Below are 21,769 nucleotides of genomic sequence, written 5' to 3'. Positions count from 1 at the left end.
GATACATGTTTGTTTTATAATTTCACAACATTTACTTTACATTTATTGTTCATGTATGTTCAGGTATGAACAATATACTTCAATACATTGTTTTTAAAATGAAGGAAAAAAAAAACAAAAAACAACAAACAATAGAGAGCATTATCAAAACCTAAATTGGTTCTTTGAAAAGATCAGTAAGATTGACAAACCCTTTATTATATTGATTAGGAGAAAAAGAGAGAAGATGCAAATAAGTAAAATCAGAAATGAGAGGGGGGACATTACTACTGACACCACAGAAATAAGAAGGATCATAAGTGGATCCTATGAACAACTGTATGCCAACAAATTAGACAACCTAGATGAAATGGACAAATTCATAGAAACACACAATCAACACTGACACCACAATAAATAGAAGACCTCAGCAGAACAATTACAAGCAGAGATATTGAATCAGTCATCAAAAATCTCCCAGCAAAGAAAAGCACTAGACCAAATGGCTTCACAGGTGAATTTTACCAATCATTCCAAGAAGAATTAAGATCAATTCTGGGGAAGTGGACTTGGCCCAATGGATAAGGCATCCGCCTACCACATGGGAGGTCCGTGGTTCAAACCCCGGGCCTCCTTGACCCGTGTGGGGCTGGCCCATGTGCAGTGCTGATGCGCGCAAGGAGTGCCATGCCACGCAGGGGTGTCTCCCGCGTAGGGGTGTCCCCCACGTAGGGGTGTCCCTCGCGTAGGGGTGCCCCATGCGCAATGAGTGCACTCTGTAAGGAGAGCCGCCCAGCACAAAAGAAAGTGTACCAAGAATGGTACCGCACACACAGAGAGCTGACACAACAAGATGACGCAACAAAAAGAAACAGATTCCCGGTGCCGCTGATGAGGACAGAAGCAGTCACAGAAGAACACACAGCGAGTGGACACAGAAAGCAGACAACTGGGGGGGGGGGGGGGGGGAAGGGGAAGGGAAGAGAAATAAATAAAAAATAAATCTTAAAAAAAAAAAAGATCAATTCTGCTCAAATTCTTCCAAAAAATTGAAGAGGAGGGAACACTACTTAATGCATTCTATAAGGGAACACTACCTAATGCATTCTATGAGGGCAACCAAAGCCAAATAAAGCTACTACAAGAAAAGAAAATTACAGACCAATATCTCTTATGAATATAGAGGTAAAAATTCTCAACAAAATACTGACAAATTGAATCCAACAGCACATCAAAAAATTATATACCATGAACAAGTATTATTCCAGATATGCAAGGGTGGTTCAATTAACAAAATCAATTGTTAATATAACATATTAACAAAAACGAAAGGAAAAAAAAACCATATGATCATCTCAACTGATGCAGAAAAGGCATTTGACAAAATCCAGCATCCTTTTCTTAATGAAAAACACTTAGAAAAATAGGAATAGAAGGAAACTTTCCCTAGCATGATAAAAAGCATATGTGAAAAATCCACAGGTAACATCATACTTAGTTGTGAAAGACTGAAAGCTTTCCCTCTAAGATTGGGAACAAGACAAGAATGGCCACTGTCATTACTGTTATTCAACATCTTACTAGAAGTTCTAGCCAGAACGATTAGGCAAGAAAAAGATAAAAGTCTTCCAATTTGAAAAGGAAGAAATAAAACTTTTCCTATTTGCAGATGACATAATCCTATACATGGAAAGTCCCTCAAAATAAACAACAAAACTACTTGAGATCATAAACGAATTCAGCAAAGAGGTGGGGTACAAGATCAACATGCAAAAATTAGCAGTGTTTATATACACTAGTAATAAGCAAGCTGAGGAGGATATCAAGGGAAAAATCCATTTACAATAGCAACTAAAAGGAGCAAATATTTAGGAATAAATTTAATCAAGGATGTATAAATAAATTTAACCAAGGACTTGTTGACAGAAAATGACAAACATTGCTAAAAGAAATCAAAGAAGCCCTAAATAGGGGGAGTAAATGGAAGACAATGTTACTATACATATAGGACAACCAATCATACAGTGATATAAGGGAAAATGTCAAAAGAATTTTTAAAATATTTTTTCATTATTTTTATTATCCCAAATTTTTATTATTTAAATTTTTTTTTTTTGCATTTTACTTCTTATTTTTAAAATTATCATTAGTCCATTTTCTTATTAATTGTATTTGGCTATTTTATTGGCTTCATTTCTAAAGAAGTTTCGGATCACAGAAGGGTTAGAACTGTGGAAGGGGAGGATCACTGGTGTGGGTTGTAAAAGACAGGGGACACATGGGAGGAAGCTTGCCTGGCATACATACAAGGCATATAAATGTATTCAATGTTCATGGGGCATTGTCATAGTGGGTGGAGATTCACACAATAACTGAAGGAATAACAAATTCCCATCCTGGGGAGCTCTGCCACATTCTCTAATAGATCAGCAAGAATCCCCTGAGTATAGGGGCAATGACTAGTGAAGGAGGATGGTCCATTGGTGGGTCCTTGATATTGATGACTGTGCTTATGAACCTTTACTCTTGAAATTGAAACAGCCTAGTATTATGGGGTACCTAAGAGTTGCCTCCAGGGAGCCTCCTTGTTGCTCAAATGTGGCTTTTCTCTAAGCCGAATTCAGCTTATAAATACATGGAACATGACTCCCGGGGATAAGCCTCCCTAGCACTGAGGGGTTACTACCAAGCACAAACTAGCAATGCAACAGGAAAAAGACCTTGAACAAGGTAAAAAGGAAGGAAAAAAAGGTAAAGACAAATGAGTTTATATGGCTAAGAGACTTCAAAGTGAGTTGGGAGGTCATTTCAGAGGTAATGCTTATGCATTTCACAGCAGGATCTCTTTAACAGCCAAGGTAGATACTACCCCAAATAGTGGGGTTCCTGAGGGCTCTGGAAACATCCAGACACTATAGTCAGGGCACATAGGAGTTTGGGGCCTTGCCAGTGGGCCCTACTTTGGAATTTATGCTCCCCAGAGTGAAGAGGTGGACTCAGTTGTGGTTTCCCTACACATGGTTCTTCTTTCCTTCTGTTTGAATCTATAATTAGCACTAGAGTTGGTAGGTGTATGTCCAAGAGACTTAAATCTTTGGGCTCTCCATGTGCCAGCTGGGTCCTGAGTCTCAATGGAGTTGCAACACCTACTCTCCAGTTCATTGGTTTCACCCAGGACTACTAACAAGGAGGTGATGATGGACAACTACCATACCAAGGAACCAAAAGAGTCTACAATTGCAAGCAAGAGAGTCCCAACCATTGACCCCATGGGATCACAGCCCCCTCTTAATTAGAGGTGGACTAGACATCACCATCCCAGAATCTTCAGGATTGTGGAATAAACTATGGACTAAAGTAGACTTAGCGGTATTCTACTATAGACTTATTGTGATTCTAGTAATGGAAGAAATTATATCATTGATGTAGAAGCAGTAGCCACTGGAGGTCCTGAGGAAAGGGAGAGGGAAAAACAGGTGTAATACAGGGTTTTGGGACTTGGGAATTGTCCTGAATGACACTGCAAGGACAGATATGGGCCATTATAAATCTTGCCATAAGCTACAAAAGTGGGTGGGAGAGAGTGTAAATTACAATGTAAACTTTAATCCATGCTTAGTGGCAATACTCCAAAATGTGTTCATCAATTGCAATGAATGTACATCACTAATGAAGGATGTTGTTAATGTGGGAAAATGTGGGAGGTGTGGGGAGCAGGGCACATGGGAATCCCCTATATTTTTTATGTGACATTTGTATAATCTAAGTATCTTTAAAACCACCCTCCTCCCAAAAGAAAAACCCCCACAAAACCAAAGCCAAAACCAAAAAACAAAGAAGCACTACATGGAGGGACATTCTGTGTTCATGGATTGGGAGACTAAATATCGCTGTCAATTCTACAGATTCAATGCAATTCCAATCAAAATTCCAACAGCCTACTTTGTAGAAAAGCACTTATCAAATTTATTTGGAAGGTTCAGGGGGGTCCTGAATAGCCAAAAACATCTTGAAAAAGAAGAATAAAGTTGGAGGACTTACACGTCCTGACTTTAAAGCATATTACAAAGCTACAGTGATCAAAACAGTATGTGAATGGCTAAGGACAGAGATCAATCAATGGAACCAAATTGAGAGTTCAGAAACTGACTCTCACACCTATGGCCAACTGACTTTTTTGGCAAGGCTGCCAAGACCACTCAGTTGGTAAAGAATAGTCTTTTCTACAAATGGTGCTAGGGTTGGTGTATACTCAAGAGACTTGAATCTCTGGACTCTCTATGTGTCAGAAGGGCCGTGAGCCTCAGCAGAGCTGCAACACCTACTCTCCAGTTCATTGGACTTAACCAGGTCAGCTAACAGGGAGGTGAGGATGGTCAACCACCACACCAGGGAACCAAGAGAGTCTACAACTGCAAGCAGGAGAATCGCATCCACCAGCCAGGTGGGATCTAAGCCCCCTCTTGATTTAGAGGTGGAGTGGACATTGCCATCCCAGGGTCCTCAGGATGGAGGAATAAAATATGGATTAGAGTAGACTTACGGGTATTCTACTATAGAATTATTGTGACTCTAACAATGAAAGAAATTATATCATTAATGTGAAGAGAGTGGCCATGGGAATTGTTGAAGCAGGGAGAAGGAAAGAGGTGTGATATTGGAGCATTTTCGGGACTTGGAGTTGTCCTCAATGATATTGCAGGGACAGATGCAGGACATTATATATCCTGCCATAACCCACTGAATGGACTGGGAGTGTAAACTACAACATAAACTATAATCCATGCTGTGTAGCAATGCTCCAAAATATATTCATCAAGTGCAATGAATGTACCACACTAACAAAAGAAATTGTTAATGTGGAAGGAGTGGGGAGTGGGGTATATGGGAACCTCTTACATGTTTAAATGTAACATTTTGTGTAATCCATGTATCTTAGGGAAAAAAATATAATAATAATTTAAAAATGGTGCTGGGAGAACTGGATATCCATATGCAAAAGAATAAAGAGGACCCCTATCTCTCTTACACAAAAAATAAGTCAACATGGATCAAAGACCTAAATATATGAGCTAGGACTATAGAACTCCTATAAGAAAATGTAGGGAAGCATCTGCAGGATCTTATGTTAGGCAATAGTTTCTTAGATATTACAACCAAAGCACAGGAAACAAAAGAAGAAAAATAGATAAATAAGATCTCAAAATTAAAACTTTTGTGCATCAAAAGACTTTGTCACAAAAGTATAAAGACAACCTACTCAAAGGGAGAAAATATTTGGAAACCACAAATCCCGTAAGGGTTTACTATTCAGAATATATAAAGAAATCCTACAACTCAACAACAAAAAGACAGACAACCCAACTAAAAAATGGGCAAAAGATGTGAACAGACATTTCTCCAAAGCATATATTCAAATGGCCAATAAGGACATGAAAAAATGCTCAACATCACTAGTTATTATGGAAGTGCAAATAAAAAACAATTCAATAGTATTTCATACCCACAAGAAATGGCTACTATTAAAAAAACACAATAAACTATAAGTGTCTGAGAGGATGTGGAGAAATTTGCTGGTGGGAATATAAAATGGTGCAGCCATTGTGGAAGACAGTTTGGCTGTATAGATTCATCATATGACCCGGCAATCCTGCTACTAGGCATATAACCAGAATAACTGAAAGCAGGGACTTGAACAGATATTTGCACATCAATATTCATAGAATTATTCACAATTGACAAAAGATGAAAGCAACCCAACTGTCCATCACCTGATAAACGGATTTTAAAAATGTATATACATACAACGTAATATTTAGCTGTAAAAGGGAAGGAAGTCCTGATGTATGCTATAACATGGATGAATTTTGAGGACATTATGCAGACACAGGAGGTCATATATTTTATGATCTCAGTGATATGAGCTAAGTAGAATAAGCAAACTCATAGAGTTAGAATCTAGAATATAAATCTCCAAGGGATAAATTGGGGGTAGAGAATGAAGAGCTGATACTTAATTTGTACAGAATTTTCTATTTAGGTTGATTGTTAAGTTTTGGAAATGGATGGTGGTGATGGTAGCACATTATTGTGAGTGTAATTAATAGCACTGTATTATATAGGTGAAGGTGGTTAAAAGAGGAAACTTTAAGTAGTATATATTACTAGAATAAAAATTAAAAGATAATTTTTAAAGGAGATATCACTTTATACCCACCAGCATGGCTACTATGAACAAATAAACAGAAAATAACAAGTGTTGTAGAGGATGTGGAGAAAGAGGATCCCTCATGTATTTCTGGTCAGAATGCAAAACAGTGCCACCACTGTGGAAAACAGTTTGGTGGTTCCTCAGAAAGGTAAGTATGGAATTACTGTATAACTTAGCAATATCACTTCTAGGTATATATCCAGAGAAATGAAAGCAGGACTTAAATGGATATTTGCACACCAATGTTCATAGTGGCATTATTTACAGTTATGAAAAGGTGGATGCAACCTAAGTGTCCTTCAAAAGATGAATGGATAAATGAAATGTGGTATATATACACATGATGGAATCTTATTCAGACATGAAAATGAGTAAGTTCTAATAAATGCTACAACATGGATGAACCTTGAAAACATGCTGAGTGAAAAAAAGCCTTATCCAAAAGGACAAATATTTTATGACCTCACACGAAATAATTATAATATGAAAATTCAGATTAAAAAATTAGAATGCCGGTTACCAGGGGCAGGGTTGGGGTTGGAGAAGGGGAGTTAATGAATGCTTAATTTGTACAGAATTTGTTTGGGGTGACGTGGGCACTTTTGTAATGGATTGTGTTGATGGAAGCACAATATTGTGAATGTAATTAACACCAACTGAATTAAGACAGAAAATTTCAAAGAAGGGCTAGGAGATATGGAAGACAAAGTGAAGTATTAACATATTTAATTGCAGCTTTAAAAGGAGAGGATAGAGAAGATGACAAAAAGGAATATTTGAAGGAAAAGTGGCTAAAAATTTTTAAGAATTGTTTTAAACAAATCTTCAAATTCAAGAAGCCCACCAAATCCAAAGTATGTTAAGAAATTAGTGCCTTAGTAACAGACAGTGGGACTTAAAAACACAAAAGTAAAATAAGTCCTAAAAGCAGCCAGAGGGAAATGGATGTGGCTTAACCAATTGGGCTCCTGTCTACTATATAGGAGGTCCAGGGTTCAATGCCCAGGACCTCCTGGTGACGGCAAGCTGGCCCATGCAGCAAGGTGGCCCAGGCTGGAATGCTGCCCTGCACAGGTGTGCCCCCCTGTGTGGCAATGCCACCCGGAGTGGGAAAGCCACCCTGTGCAGGAGTGCTGGCTGATGCTGAGAGCTGGCACAGCAAGATGACGCAACAAGAGACACAGGAGAGAAAATAAGAAGATGGAGCAGAACAGGGAGTTGAGGTGGTGCAAGAGAGTAACTGCCTCTCTCCCACTCCGAAAGGCCCAGGATCGGTCCCAGGATCAGTTCCTGGAACTGCCTAATGAGGATACAAGCAGACACAGAAGAACATACAGCAAATGGACATGAGAACAGAAAATGGGGGGAAGGGATGGGGGGAGAGGGTAGAAATAAATAAATCTTGAAAAAAAAAAAAAGCAGCCAGAAAGGAAGGATAAGGATCCCAAGTGGAAAGTTTGAGATGAAAGAAGAAATGGTAAGCAAAGTTATAAATATGTGGGTAAACTTAAATGTTGAATGTATAAAACAATAATAATAATACGTAATTTGTTGGGGGGCATCAGATGGAGCTATAAAATGTCAAAACAAGGAATATCAGCTGGGAAGGGAGAATCAGAGTTAAAGTGTTTAAGGTTCTTGTGATAAAATAATTATAGTCATTGCTAGATGAAGAGATATGCACTGCATAATTTCTAAACAAGTAGAGGAACAAAGGTAGCAAAAACAAAAATAAAATTATAAACATTCTCAATCAAAAAAGATTAAAATGGAGGGGGAAAAAGAAATAAAAAATGGGACAAATAGGAAATATGTAACAAGATGGTAGACAAAGTCCAAATATATAAGCAATAATTATTTATTTTTGATTATTATTCAGCAGTGAACTATAGCTACACATATCAATATGAATGAATCTCAAAACCATAACATTACAAACAAAAGAAGGAAGTCAGAGAATAATAATACACAATGATTCTTTTATAGAAATTTCAAAAGCCAAAGAATATATTGTCTAGAGATATATAATATAAGTGGAAAAAAGAAAAGAAAATACCCCTGGAAGGGAGGGAGCTCTGATTGGGAAAGTATGCAATAGGAGCTTTTAAGGTTCTAGCAAATGTTCTGTTGAGTCACGGATATTTGTCTTACTTTTATACTTTTCTACACACACACGTATACATATATACATTCCATAGACTCTTGTACATATTTCACATTACAAATTTTTAAAGGCATAGAAAAACATATATAATACACTTCTATTTATGTAACACACACAGGGTGGTTCATGTATAACACAGATGTGCATGAATATGTTAACTATTATACTTAAGGAGGGAGATCAAGGCTCTGAGCCAGAAGGAAGACTTCTTCTAATTATATGTTCTCTTTTGTACTTTTTAAAAAGCCATGTACTCATTTATATTCAGTTACATTAATGTAAACTGAACACTAAAATATACTTTATAACTGTATATAATTTGACATTACCTTATTATAAATCACCTTATTGTCAAGCCATTCAGTTTTATAATGAGTCAAATCATGTCCTCTATGAAATTACATAGAGCAGTTTCTTACTTTAGCATCCTTGATAGTACTTAGCAAAGGGTAGATAGAGCCCAACATTGATCCATACAAGCTTGCTGACTAATTGTAATATGGAAAATCTATAATATTACAATGGTATTATGATATCAGGATTATACCAAGATTATACTTATACATTAGGAATTATTCAGGTTCCATGTGATGAAATATATATATTGTATACATGCAGGTTATCTTCTAACTTTGAAATATCCATATTTTCTTGGAGCAAAAGCCATTTATTTTGCATAATAGTTATATTTATTCAAACAAAGAATTAAGAACCTCATATGTTAGCCTTGAAGGATACAAAAAGAGAACATACACATTCCTCGCCCTTAAGAAGCCTAGAGTCAAGCAGAGGAGGCAATGAAGTATAAACAAATAAATAAGAGAATATGGAAGACTGATAATAGAGGTTCAGAGTTTCATAAGAACACATAGAAAGGAAAAGAACTTGAGCTTTAGAACTGTGACTGAGAAAATATTTAGTAGAGAATGTTAAGTCAGACTTAACAAAAAGCATTATTAAACATAAAATGGAAATGACAGTTCATACTATTTTTAATTGGAGCATATAGAAATCCAACATGCAATGCAACTTACCTACTATTTGCAGTATAAGCTAACATAGTGCTTTACTGGTAATAATTTTACACAAAAAAGTAAAACAAATACAATTTCAGCTACTTAGTAAGATTTAAATTAAAGTTTTTTTAGTTTGTTTTTAATTCTCAGGCGAGGGAAAAACCTACAAAATACATATTGCATCAACATACAGATATAATGTAAAACAAATAGGTATGTAAACAGTTTAGGGATCAATGGCTAAGACTTTGGCATCACACCTGAGTTTGTGTCCCAGTTCTGTGGCTTACTAACTTTTGTGATCTTGGAAATGAGCTAATCTTCCTAAGTCTCAGTTTTCTCATCTGTATAAACTTGGAATAATAATAAAATGTATCTCATAGGAAAGATTAAATGAGTTAATGTATGTAAAATATTTTTCTGGTGCCTTGAAAATAACAATCAATAAATATTAGCTATTACTATTATATTTCCCAATTTAGCAATCATTACCACATTTTATATTTACAGACTGTTTTGAGCTCATTTTTTTTCTATGCACTGGGAAATGTGCCCCTGAATACATGGAAAGATCAGTTTCTTCTATTTCGCTAATAGCTCTTTGGTTCTAAATTTAAAACACTGAGTAAAAATTATTCTTCTGTGCTATTGTGGCTTTCAACTGAAATATTTTTAAGTGTAGTTCCCTAGTTAAGTACTTAAAATTACAATCAAACATTCCCATCTGCAGCATTATACCCAGGTACAAGGTAGAAAAGGTATAATATAGTATGTTCTTAAATTACTTGATTCTAGCAAAATTCTGTCTTAGGACGGGAAAACCATGCCATTAAAACCATTTCACAGATCACAAAGCCAATACAAACTAATAAAATCAAGAGAAGACCTGGGAAACACACTATGTTCCTTGTCACAGTCCAGTGTATTCAGTGAAATGGTCAGTGGATACTAAATATATCAGGTATGAAGACTCCTTACTTTACAGACATAAATTCACAAAGAATATTTCTAGATTTCTGTTCAATGTTTTAAAAGAGCAATGATGATTATGATTTTTACTATATATTAACTGGAAAATTCAACAAGAATACTCAGGCTTTATAAAATATCTAATGTCTTGATTAAAGTACCTGCTAAAATTAGGGCTTGATTGGACCATGTCAGTAGGTTGTGACTGAGTGTGTTCCTGCTCCCTTTGTGGGCTGATATAAAGGGACACTCACTCAAGAAGATATATGGAAGAGGAGAGAAATTTTTCACTTGATCTTGGAGCCCTGGGGAGAGATGAGCATTTGCCTGATAGTTTGCAGCTGAAGACAACTACTGAGCAACTGAGAAGACCTGGAAAGAAACAAGCCCTATGCAAGAGATTGATACAGGAAACCCTGAGAGACCAGGAAGAGATGGCCTGTCATCTTGCTTCAACACATGGCAACTGATTCTGGTGAGAAGGCTGCCTTGAGCTGTACTCTTTACGGCCTTGCAAATGTAAGCTTTTACCCCAAATAAATACCCTTTACAAAAGCCAACAGAGTTCTGGTACTTTGCATCAGCACCACTTTGGTTGACTAATACAATGCCCATCCCCCAAAACAGAGATTATCTACAATTGCAAACAAGGCAGTTCCATTCAACAGTAGCCGAATGGGCATCACCATTCTAAAATCCTCAAGATTGAGGAATGAACAAACATAAGGGGGAATGCAGCTATGGAAAAAAGTAGACTTATTATTATTCTAGTAGTGGAAGGACTTGTAATATTGATATAAAGATAGTGGTCACCAGATGTTCTGAGGGAAGGGAGAGGGAAGAATAGCTGTAACATGGGGCATTTTTGGACATTGTAATTGTTCTGCATGATACTGACAGATACAGACCATTATACATTTTGTTAAAACCTATAAAATTGTGCAAAGTATAAACCATAATGTAAACTTACACCACGGTTAGTAGCAATGCTTCAAAATGTGTTCATCAATTGTAACAAATGTACTATACTAACTAAAGATGTTATTAATAGAGCAAAAAGTTAGAGGGGGAAGGGTGGGGTATATGGGAGTCCCCTATATTTTTGATATAACTTTTCTGTAATCTAAAACTTCTTTAAGAATAAAAAAAAAAGAAAAAATATTACTAGTATTATAGATATATATATCCAAAAGAGAATCTGGGATAAATTACATGGGAGCATTCTGAAAAATGTAAAAGACACAATACAAACACAAGTGAATATCAAATAATACTTCTTAAGGATCTAGCATGGTAAGGACAGTGAAAAGAACATAAAAATAGCCTATTAAAAAGTAAAATTATAAAGCTTTATTGCAGAAAGGACTATTCAAATATATACATGAGGTTTTAAATATCCTCTTTTAAATAAAGTAACATATACATATTATAACTGACCACCATAAAAGTCAGTTAGTAGAAAGCATACTTACAGAGCAATAAAGAAATTTATCCTGGTGTGCTCATTTATAGTAAATTTAGCCCTCTTGAAATATACAAAGGTCATAGCCAAAAGATACTATAGAGAAAAAAAGTTAAAAAATTAATATTAATGTTTTCTCTTATAGGTAAAACTTTAACAGTTAATTTTTAGAATTTCTAATAAATAATGAGATAAAACAATAAAACATTATTTGTTTATTCTTTATCAGGGATTTTCCCATTGGAATATTTATTTTTTGACTTCCTATAATCTGTGTGTTCAGTGAGAAATAGTTCTTGACCATTTATCATGATTAAGATTATAACTATAATGAACTCCTAAATTTTGCCAATATTTTTCAACTAAAAACTCAACCTTTCCCAACTTTAATATCAGATCCATAGAAAAATTGGAATAACAGTAAAATGAATAATCATATATCCTTCACCTAGATTCTCAAATTGTGAATATTTTGCCACATTTGTTTCACATGTGTTTGTATGTCTTTTTTTTCCTGAGCCCTGTTAGTTGACAACACATATACCCACTTTAAAAATAACCTTAATAAAATGATCTCTAGTCAAGAAATTAGAATAACATGGATCTATTTACATAGTAAAAAAAGTATTTTAAATGCATTATTAGAAGGACATGGTCTAGCCCCATGAGGACATTATGTCAGATTCTGTTCAAATTAAAAAGCTATAATTTTGATATATTAGATTCTGTATCATAAAATGCACAGTCAACCAATTTTTACAGGACTAGCCACAAAGGTGATTTGGAGTTTTCAGGGTAACTTTCAATAGAGGATTCTTGAAATGTTGAGACAGTACCCGTGGTTAGTTAGTTTTAAAATACTGCCCCCTGCTGTCCAACAACTTTAATTACTATAATGCACTTTGGTTCAAAATTCTTTTTCAGAAACCTTTAAAACTCCACATGGATGAAGTATTTGATATTGAGGTACTAATGTTAATTTTTAAGCATTAGTGACACAGTAAGTCTGTGTAAAATATACATTATCTTTAGAGATAAATTATATTTATGAGTAAAATATTAGGATTTCTAGTATTTGCCTTAAAATAATTTCAGTACTGGGAAGAGGAGTTAGAAGAAACAAGAATGACAATGACCTGATTATTGTTACAGCTGGATGATAGGGAAATGGAATTTCTTCATTTTTCTCTACTTTGGAATTGTGTGTTTGAATTTTCCCAAAATTAAAAATTGAAAAAAAACATTTCCAATTTGTCATCTTAAGCTTGAAATAAAAATTTCACATCAATATTAACTTGTGGGTGTTTAATCATAGCGAGCCTTACTTTCATTCCCTTGTCTGTTGGTTGCCACACTGACAATCTTAAGTGCTTTGTAAGGTAATGCTGAATTTTCTAGTGTGACTATCTGGTCTAAAATGGCATTTAAACTGAAATCTTGAATGTTCAGCTGAATCTTAAAGAATATAGAAATATCACTGTTCCTAGTATGTTAGTAGCATAACTTTTTAAAAATGAAATATTGATTTCTAGATAAAGATCACGTTAAACAATCTTACCCTTCATGATTACTGGGATTTTATCTTAATTACTTATAAAAATATTAAAATGTGCAACAGACTGCCCTTATGGAGCGAATTTCTGAATATTCTTTCTCAATAGCCTGATAAAATGGTAATATTTCTCACCAAAATATATTAAGTCTATACTGCTTCTTGTTTTCAATCAAACATTAAGAAACGGGTGTAATTTCATTTAATTCTAATCAATAGTTTACAATTTTTCAAGTATAGAATGGACCCATGGTATATCCTAATTCCAAAAGCAAATGTGTAAAGACTTGGGTTCAAAGAGGTAATTCAGGTTAGTCCTTTTTCTATCCTTACTAAGACAGAACAATCTTACAAAGTTCCAATAAAGTTCTAATGGTCTAGTAACATAATAATGCTGGTGAACAATTACAGTGTTACCAAATTTACCTTGTCTGCAATTTTACAGCAGCAGTCCATCCACAAGAAATCTTGAATTAAATCGTCATCTACAACAAAAGATAACTATGACTTGTCTTTTAAAAATACATTTCCTTTTGAAGAATCAATTTCTACAGAAGATTATAGATGATACTTAGAAATCAACAAAAATGGCTGAACCAGTGTTGTCTGCAGTGCATAGTTTTAGTTCTTTGGTATGTTCACCACTGAAAGCTTTGTACAAAAAGGGCCACTGCCTTATCCTTTGTCCTCCCACCTGATTTGCCTTAATATATGGTCTGGGTTGGAATAGGGAGTGGTGGAAGTATTTGGCTTAGTGAATATTCAATAGCACTTTGAGAAATGTATCTTGGGTAACACTAGACTAGCTCTTCATTCCTTTCCAAAATAAATCTTTAACAAGTGGAAATGGAATCTGATAAAAGATAACACATTCTTTGAGAAATAATGACTTAATGAATACTTTGTTTTCTAAATAGGTTTACTTTTTTCTATTCCTTTCTTCCTTTAGGTTCCAGAGCATTTTTAGTTTTGGATTCTTCTTCTCTCTTCCTATTTGTCTCTGTTCCACTTGTCTATTATTCAAATACATATGAAAATGTTTATGTATAAAAGTTCATAATTCATTATTTATAACACTTAATTTCAGAAAAACTGAGTATATGGCAAAAATATCAACAAACAAAAACACTGTTAAAACAAGAACAACATCCAAAAAGTAGGCTGAAAATATTTATTTCAATTTTAAAGGGTTAAAATATATAATTCCCCAATATATTGGTAGTTATTAGAATATAATCTGGAAAAATCTGTTTTTTTTCCCAGTTCTTCTCTTCATTTTAAGTAACAAAGCATAACTTAGAATAGTACTGATTGTTGGAGAATAATCAATTTCTGTCATGTTAATTCCATTCCCATTTCTTAAATGACCTAAAATGGTAAAGCCAAGCATTTTCTTATTACTAATGATCAGTTATAGGTACTAAAAAAGTCTGTGGGTAATAATTTTGTTCTACCTTTAATAAAGAGAGGTAACTTGTATTAGCATTCTAGATCTGGACAGCTTTGCCTTTATAGCTCAGTGTTTTCTACTTATATTCCTTCCATTTTTTTCCTCTTTTTTTCCCCCTGACTTTAACCAGTTTGCTCTCTCTCATTTCTTTCTTTCTTTTTCTCTCTTGAGATTTTTGGCCAGACTCTTGTCCCCAGACTTTCTTCTTTTATATCCACCTGATCTTTCCCTATACACAAAGAAGTCTATCACTGGGCTGTGGTACCTATTTGATTTGATTCACTCCCACAAGCATTTATTCACTACCCCTTATTCTAATCAGTTCTACTATTGTCACTGTATACCCTATGCCCTACCTAAAAAAAAAAAAGAAAAAAAAAAAGTCCTTCTTTTACCAGGCCAAAAGTACAATTAAGAAGTTTCTTTTTGACTGTTTCTAAAGAAATTTATAAGCAAAGTAGTATTGTCTTTTGATCTGTACAAATCCAAACTCAATTTCATTTCATGAGCATGATGACAAACGATAGCTACTTTTAAACAATATTTCCAGGATGTGTTATACTGAAACTGCTGCAGGGTGACCAACTTTCTGGTTTTGCTGTTTTAGCACTAAAAGTCCCAGGAAATCCCTCAGGTCCAGTGAAACTGGGTCAGTTGGCTCACCTAAGACTTTACATAGTATTTTACTTTAGGTCAAACAAAACTATGGTATCAACCTGAGACTCACAGAATTTACACTGGCACTTATATCTAAGCAGTCTCAGAAGCTAGATTCGTCTGAATTTTTAACCCCAAAACAAAGAAAAACCCAACTTAAAACAGTAAGTGGAACAAAACTGGATTTAGTTGAAAATGGGAAATTAGACATAAAAAATAAAAGCATCCTCTTTGATTGTTATGAAAATGATAAAATAGAGCTTTACATTCTAATTTTTAATACTTTATAATTACCAATATTACAATACTTTAAACCTACCAAATAATTTAAAGAAAGCAGTCATTTCCTGACGCTGTATAACTAGACAAGGTCCTTTGGGGCGTTTAGACTTGTTATTATGTACATGTTTTTCAGAAGCTTGCCAACTATCTTTAAAAATAGGACGTTTCAGATTAATGGGCTTTTTAGGCTGGTATGATCTATTTGACCCTGATTTTACATGAACAGTGACAGTAGGTGGTGTCTCACAACATATTTGATTGTGCCTCATTTTGGTTTCCCAAGATTCCTGTAAAAATAAAACATATAATTATTTATCACACTCATTCATTTCTATATAAAAACAATGAACAGATGACACTAGAAGATGTTGTCATATGAACGTTACTGAACTTTCTATTAAAATATTATTTGTACAGTGAGACATAGACATGAAAAATTCCTTTTAGAATTCAGTGCTAGGAAAAGCTATGCTTCCTTTGGGTAACTGATATACTTCTTCCTAAATAAGATGACTTATGTAACAGATCACTTTGCTTTGGCTGCTAGGAAATTCAAAATCAAATTTTAAAGTTAATTAAAGAAACTATGCTGAGTTTTTAATCTGTTTGTTGTGAATTTTTTCTCATTTTTTATTTGTTTCTATGTTAACATTTTTATCATATGGTTGTTACATGCAACCACAAATTTTTTATAAAACAAGGTAAATTATTTCCAGGACTTAATATTATTAATATCAGGTATTTTATTTAAAAACAACCCTCTATAAAACATATTCTTATTGGCAAATTCCTTGATGCATTAAAAAATTCACTTATTCAACAAGCATTTATTGGTTTATTATTTATTGAAAAGTTTAAAATAATTCTAGCAAAGACATATGGTATATGTGTTCTGAGGGATTCTCATAAATTGGTCCCCTAATTTTAAAGGTTGTGAGTGTATGACCATGCTACATGAAGGGCTGATTATATATGGATATTGAATACACAGTATTATTATTGAATAAAACTTGAAACAAAATTAATCCATCAATATTTAACAATAAGCAAAATCATTACCACGTTTGGTGGTATAATCTGTTCACATAATTAACTACAGTTAGTATTTCTCTTGCAGTCAAAGTGTTTTGGGGGTAATAGGGATATGAAGGTATGAATAAGCAAAGGAAACTACTTTAAGACCCTACTGAGAACCTCTGAATCCATAACTCACAGTGACCCTGGCAGCCATGCCTCCCTTGGTGTTCAAGGAGTTAGGTACAGATTCTCCTTCCTGACCCTCAGAAACTTCTCTGCTGAAGGAAGGAATGGAAAATAAGATTGGATGTTGTGAGGCTAGATCAGCACTGTCCAATATAATGTGAGCTACATATATAATTTTATGTTTTTTATAAGCCACATTTAAAGAATATAAACACGTGAAACTAGCTTACTACAATATTTTTATATCCAAAATATCATTTCGATAAGTAAATAATGTAAAAATTAACAATGAGATATTTACACTTTTTTTTATACTAGATCTTTGAAATCTGGTATTTTATACTTATAGCAAATCTCTCAATTCAGATGCCAAATTTTCAACAAAATGAAATGCATTCCTACCAAAATAATGAGGTAGTATTGAAGGGAAAATATTTTACATTCTAGTTTTTAAATTTAAATTATATAAAATTAAAAATTAAATTCTTTAGTTGCAGCAGCCTATTTCAATAGGCATATATGGCTAGTGGCTACTGTGTTAAGACTATAAAAGGTTTGACTGTGAGGAACAAGGCAGAGAAAATTATTCTTATTTGGTCATTGTTTTTCTTCCCTCAAGTTTGCCTCTTTCCTCTCCAATTTTTCTTCCTAGATCCTAAGGTCCAGTCAAATTGAAGGCAGTTATGGAGTTGGGGTTGGTACAAACTCCACAGAAAAAGCAATGGGAGATAAATTGAGCTTTCAGACTTCTCTGAGAACTTTCTGCTCTTTCCTACCTACCTCATCTGGGAGACAGCTGGAAGCCTCATCTGCATCTTTTTTTTTTTCAAAGTAACAGCAGGCTTATATCTGGATGAAAAAAACTAAGTAGTAGTCAGGCTTCTCAAATTGAGGTTTAGGGGTTAGGTTCGAGGGTATAGTGTTCCAGGTTATTGAATAACTGTGACAAATCTTCTGCAAGGTCAATTTTACTCAATGGAAAATAACTTTAAAAAGTTTTTTATTAGAATAACTATGGATATACTGTGCAACACAATGCAAATTCTCAAGCAAGAAAGGTAAAACATAATAAATGTCAGGCTAATGGTTTCCCACTTCACACTAGTCTACTAAACCCTATGTATGTATTGGGTTACTTCACATAAAATTTTAGAAAACAGAAACAGAAAAAAATGTTTGATGTGCTCCAATAGGATCCAATAGGCAAATATTAGCATGCAATTTTTAGAGAAGGAACTTAAGGAGAGAAGCTATCATGCTACATTTTAGGTCAAATTCCATCTTGAGGTAGCTTTTATTTTGCTCTTAGTTTAGAAAACTAAGTGAATGAGAGTTCTGATATAAGCAAGAGGAAAGGATGAAAGGTAATTTTAAAAGGGCAAGAGATAGGGAAGGACGGGGAACTAGGAGAAACTATGCTCATATGGCAAAATAAGTTTTTGCATGGACAACATTAAAAAAAAATCATACCAGAATTCATACTTGAATAGGATGTCTGGGATTTTCTGTTTAGTAAATAGACAACTGTAAATCTCTAGGTATCGGAAATAATTTCTTCTCTCTGGGATTTATAAAGGGTGGTGGGCATGGTGGTTCACAGAATCATGCAATAGAAGTAGCAACAGTAGTTTGGAAAGCCATTTGCCTACAGGAAACCTAATAGCAATATCCACTGGCAACTCAGCCAGGGTAGTTAACTTCCTTTTAACTGGAGTCTGACACTGAGCACTTGTTATGTGCCAGACACCTGCTCAAAGTTTAACATGCATTATCGCATTTAATTCTGAAAATGCCTCTATGAGGTAGGGACTATTTTATCCTTCTTTTCTAGATGAGCAATTTGAGGCTTAGAGAAGGAAAGAAATTTACCCAAGGCCACATAATTAGTGAGTTGATAGAGCTAGGACTTGAATCCAGGACTGACACCAAAGTTCCACATTCTTTAAGCCCTAAAAAATTGTTTTAAGGATGAAATTAAATCATATGTAAAGCACTTGACACATAGTAAACACTCAAATATTACTTATTGTCACCTTGCCAGGAAAACAAACCTAAAACTCTACAATTTATATAAATTTAATACTAATAATAGCAGTGTAAATGCATATACTCAAATATTACTTGTTGTCACCTTGCCAGGAAAACAAACCTTTAAGGCTACAATTTATATAAATCTAATACTAATATTAGCAGTGTAAATGCATATACTACATTGTGACTGAGTAGTTAAATAAGCCATTATTGTGGGGAAGTGGGACTTAATCACATTTTTGCTAAAATAAAATAACTTAAAAAAGAATCCTTTCTGAAATGACTACAGAATTTATCTTCATAACCAGCAGAATCTAGTTACTGAAAAACAATACAGTAAATTCAGGAAAAATATCCCAGCAAAATTGCTGGAAGCTTTCCTGGAGCTATTATCAAATCTCCACACTTTTGATGTTGTAAAGCTCTTTTGCCAATTAATCATCTAATAGTTATAGAATACTTTTGACTTCAGCCAAGTGCGACTTGCTCTGGTGTTCATAAAATAATTACATGGCACGTTCAGGTTTGACTGGAAATCCAACCCATTAGTGAATAAAGCAGCATTATGCGTAATAAAACTCTTCAGGGAAGTGGTGACGGAAACCAGACTGAATACGATTAAAGGAATGATGTGCGAGAAAATGAGGTAGAAGAAGTGAACATGCTCCTCCATCCCCTCTTTTAGGTGGCAGCGATTAGAAGGAAGTGAAGAGGAGCTAGAAGGGACAATAGTCAAACGAGGATTTTATTTTTTTTAAAGGCGACAGAGGTGCATCTGGTGGCAAAAGGGACAGAGCCAGGTGAGGATATCTGTTAAAATACAGGAGAATAGACCTGGGTTTAAAACCTGACTCTGTCTCTCAGTCGTTGCGTGATCTCAGGCTACTTAACCTGTGGCAGCCTCGGTTTCCTTACTTAGGATATGGAGATAATGAAAGCACCCACATTTATGGAGAACGTGGTACATAATACATACTCAATAAAAAGGACGTTTTATTAGGTATTATTAATAATACAGAATGAGGAAAGGATCTCCGTGAAGAATGCCTGCCATGGTGCTGAATGCGGAATAAAAATTCAATGTATAGCAGCCCTTGTTATTGTATCAATAGCTCTTTTGCATGAAAGGAGAGCTTGAATATGAGAAAGCCAAATTTTACCCTTACTCCTAAAGGTAACTTAAATGTTAAGAAAATTTTATTGGAAACAGAGATTAGTAGTGTTTTAAAACATAAGCTTATGTTGGAGAATAGATTTTGTCAAGAGACACCATCCCAATGTTAGCCTCGCAGGGGTCTGTTAGTCGCTCAAGGCTAAATTACTTAAAAGGGTGTTCTTGAAACGCTCCGGGCTATGCGGCCCCCGGCGGAACGGAAAAAGTTAAGAGAAGAGCTCGTGTCACTGGAGAGAAACGGGCTAAGGGCACCGCGCCGAGATCCCTCAGCGCAGACCTCGGGGCCCGGGGCAAGCTCCTGCGGGGAAAGGTGCGTTTCAGGGGACGCGGCTGTCAAGGGGCGGATGTGGTGCAAAACGCCAGCGCGCTCCCGCTCCTGCTCCCGCTCCCGCTCCCGCTCCCGCTCCCGCTCCCGCTCCCGCCTGAGGAGTGCAGGGGGCTGCGCTGCAGGCAGGAGTCTCTTCCGAGGTGGGCCGCGAGGCGAGCGGCGGCCCAATCGCCCCCGGCTGCGGCAAAGGGCAAGCCTCGGGCCTCCGCTCCTTGCCAGCGGCACAACGCGCCCCGCGCGGTGTTCGCCCGCGGCCATCCCGCAGGGCCCCGGCCTCGGGCCGTCGACACCCCCCGCCCCAGCTCCCCGCTCTCGGCTGCGCGGTCACCTTGGGGAGACTGGATAAGAAGCCGGGGGCGCCAGACAGGGGCTGTGACGCCGCCACTCTGAGAGGGAACAGGCACCGGGGAGAGGGTCGCCTGTTCGGTCGCCCTTGGGGTGCGAGGAGAAAGTACCTGAGGAGAGCGGGGGCGGCGACCAGCCTTCCCCACAGCGACCCGCGTCTCTCAGACGGTTGCTCGCGGGCTGCTCGACGGCCGCCGCACGCCCCTGCTCAAAGACGTCCCGCCAACTGGGCAGCGCGAGCTCGGGACAGGCAGGAGCCAATCAGAGCGCGGAGCCGGCCCGGGGGGCGGTGCGCACGAGGCCAGCAGAGGCCAATCAGAGCGCGGAGGCGGCCCGGGGGGCGGAGCGCGGCTGCAGTCCGCGCCTCGCCTGCGGGCGTGGCGCAAAGTCCCACGGGGAAGAACCAGGCAACTACCTTCGTCCTGCCTGCCTTACTCTCCCGGCAAAGCCCGGGCAAAACGCCCATGGCCCGCCTATATTTTATTCTGGCTTCTTAACCTCCTTCTCTTGGCACTTAGCAAAGCCAGTCATGTCTTGGAGCCATTTCTTTTCCCCACAACTAGCTAGGAAGGTCTTGCAGGGCTGGGGCCTCTGGGCGTAACTCTTACCCGTCCCCACAGCACCTAGCACAGCGTGTTGCGCACACCCCTACGGCTACTCCACTAATGGAGAAACCGATAGCAAGAGGACAAAGATTTAGAAGTAAACTTTGCAGCAGCAATTACAATGTTATAACAACTAGTCATGTAGAAATAATTACATAAAAAGAAGAGACCACGCAAACTGGAAAAAAAAAAAAGGGAATACTGGGACTCTGAGGAGGGAGTAGTGTTGAATCTATACTGTAATTCTTTTTGACCATGTCTTAGCCCTTGGCCAGATTGGGATGTGGTAGGTACTTTTTTTTCCCGACACCCTTTCCTCCTATCTAAATCACAGGCTGCTT

At 36.5% G+C, this 21,769-nt stretch overlaps 1 protein-coding gene across 3 annotated transcripts in view; it reads right to left on the bottom strand.

Moving 5' to 3' along the window:
- Positions 1-21,015, bottom strand: part of SPDYA (speedy/RINGO cell cycle regulator family member A) — a 62,000-nt gene extending 40,985 nt beyond the window's left edge. Inside the window, exons 1-6 of one of the 3 annotated variants that reach the window (XM_058287783.1) lie at positions 20,934-21,015; positions 17,726-17,794; positions 16,956-17,037; positions 15,780-16,029; positions 13,780-13,838; positions 11,812-11,897 (exon numbers count right to left, since the gene is read on the bottom strand). In XM_058287783.1, coding sequence (XP_058143766.1) covers positions 11,812-11,897; positions 13,780-13,838; positions 15,780-16,029; positions 16,956-17,037; positions 17,726-17,760 — 512 coding nt within the window. In that variant the 5' untranslated portion in view covers positions 17,761-17,794; positions 20,934-21,015. Of the gene's footprint in view, positions 1-11,811; positions 11,898-13,779; positions 13,839-15,779; positions 16,030-16,955; positions 17,038-17,725; positions 17,798-20,933 lie in introns of those variants that run through there. The other 2 variants (XM_058287785.1, XM_058287786.1) reach the window with 2 other exon arrangements.
- Positions 21,016-21,769: the final 754 nt, after the last annotated feature.

Source organism: Dasypus novemcinctus, chromosome 25, assembly GCF_030445035.2.
Source record: "Dasypus novemcinctus isolate mDasNov1 chromosome 25, mDasNov1.1.hap2, whole genome shotgun sequence".
NCBI lineage: Eukaryota > Metazoa > Chordata > Mammalia > Cingulata > Dasypodidae > Dasypus > Dasypus novemcinctus.
This window is presented reverse-complemented; position numbering and strand designations above follow the sequence as displayed.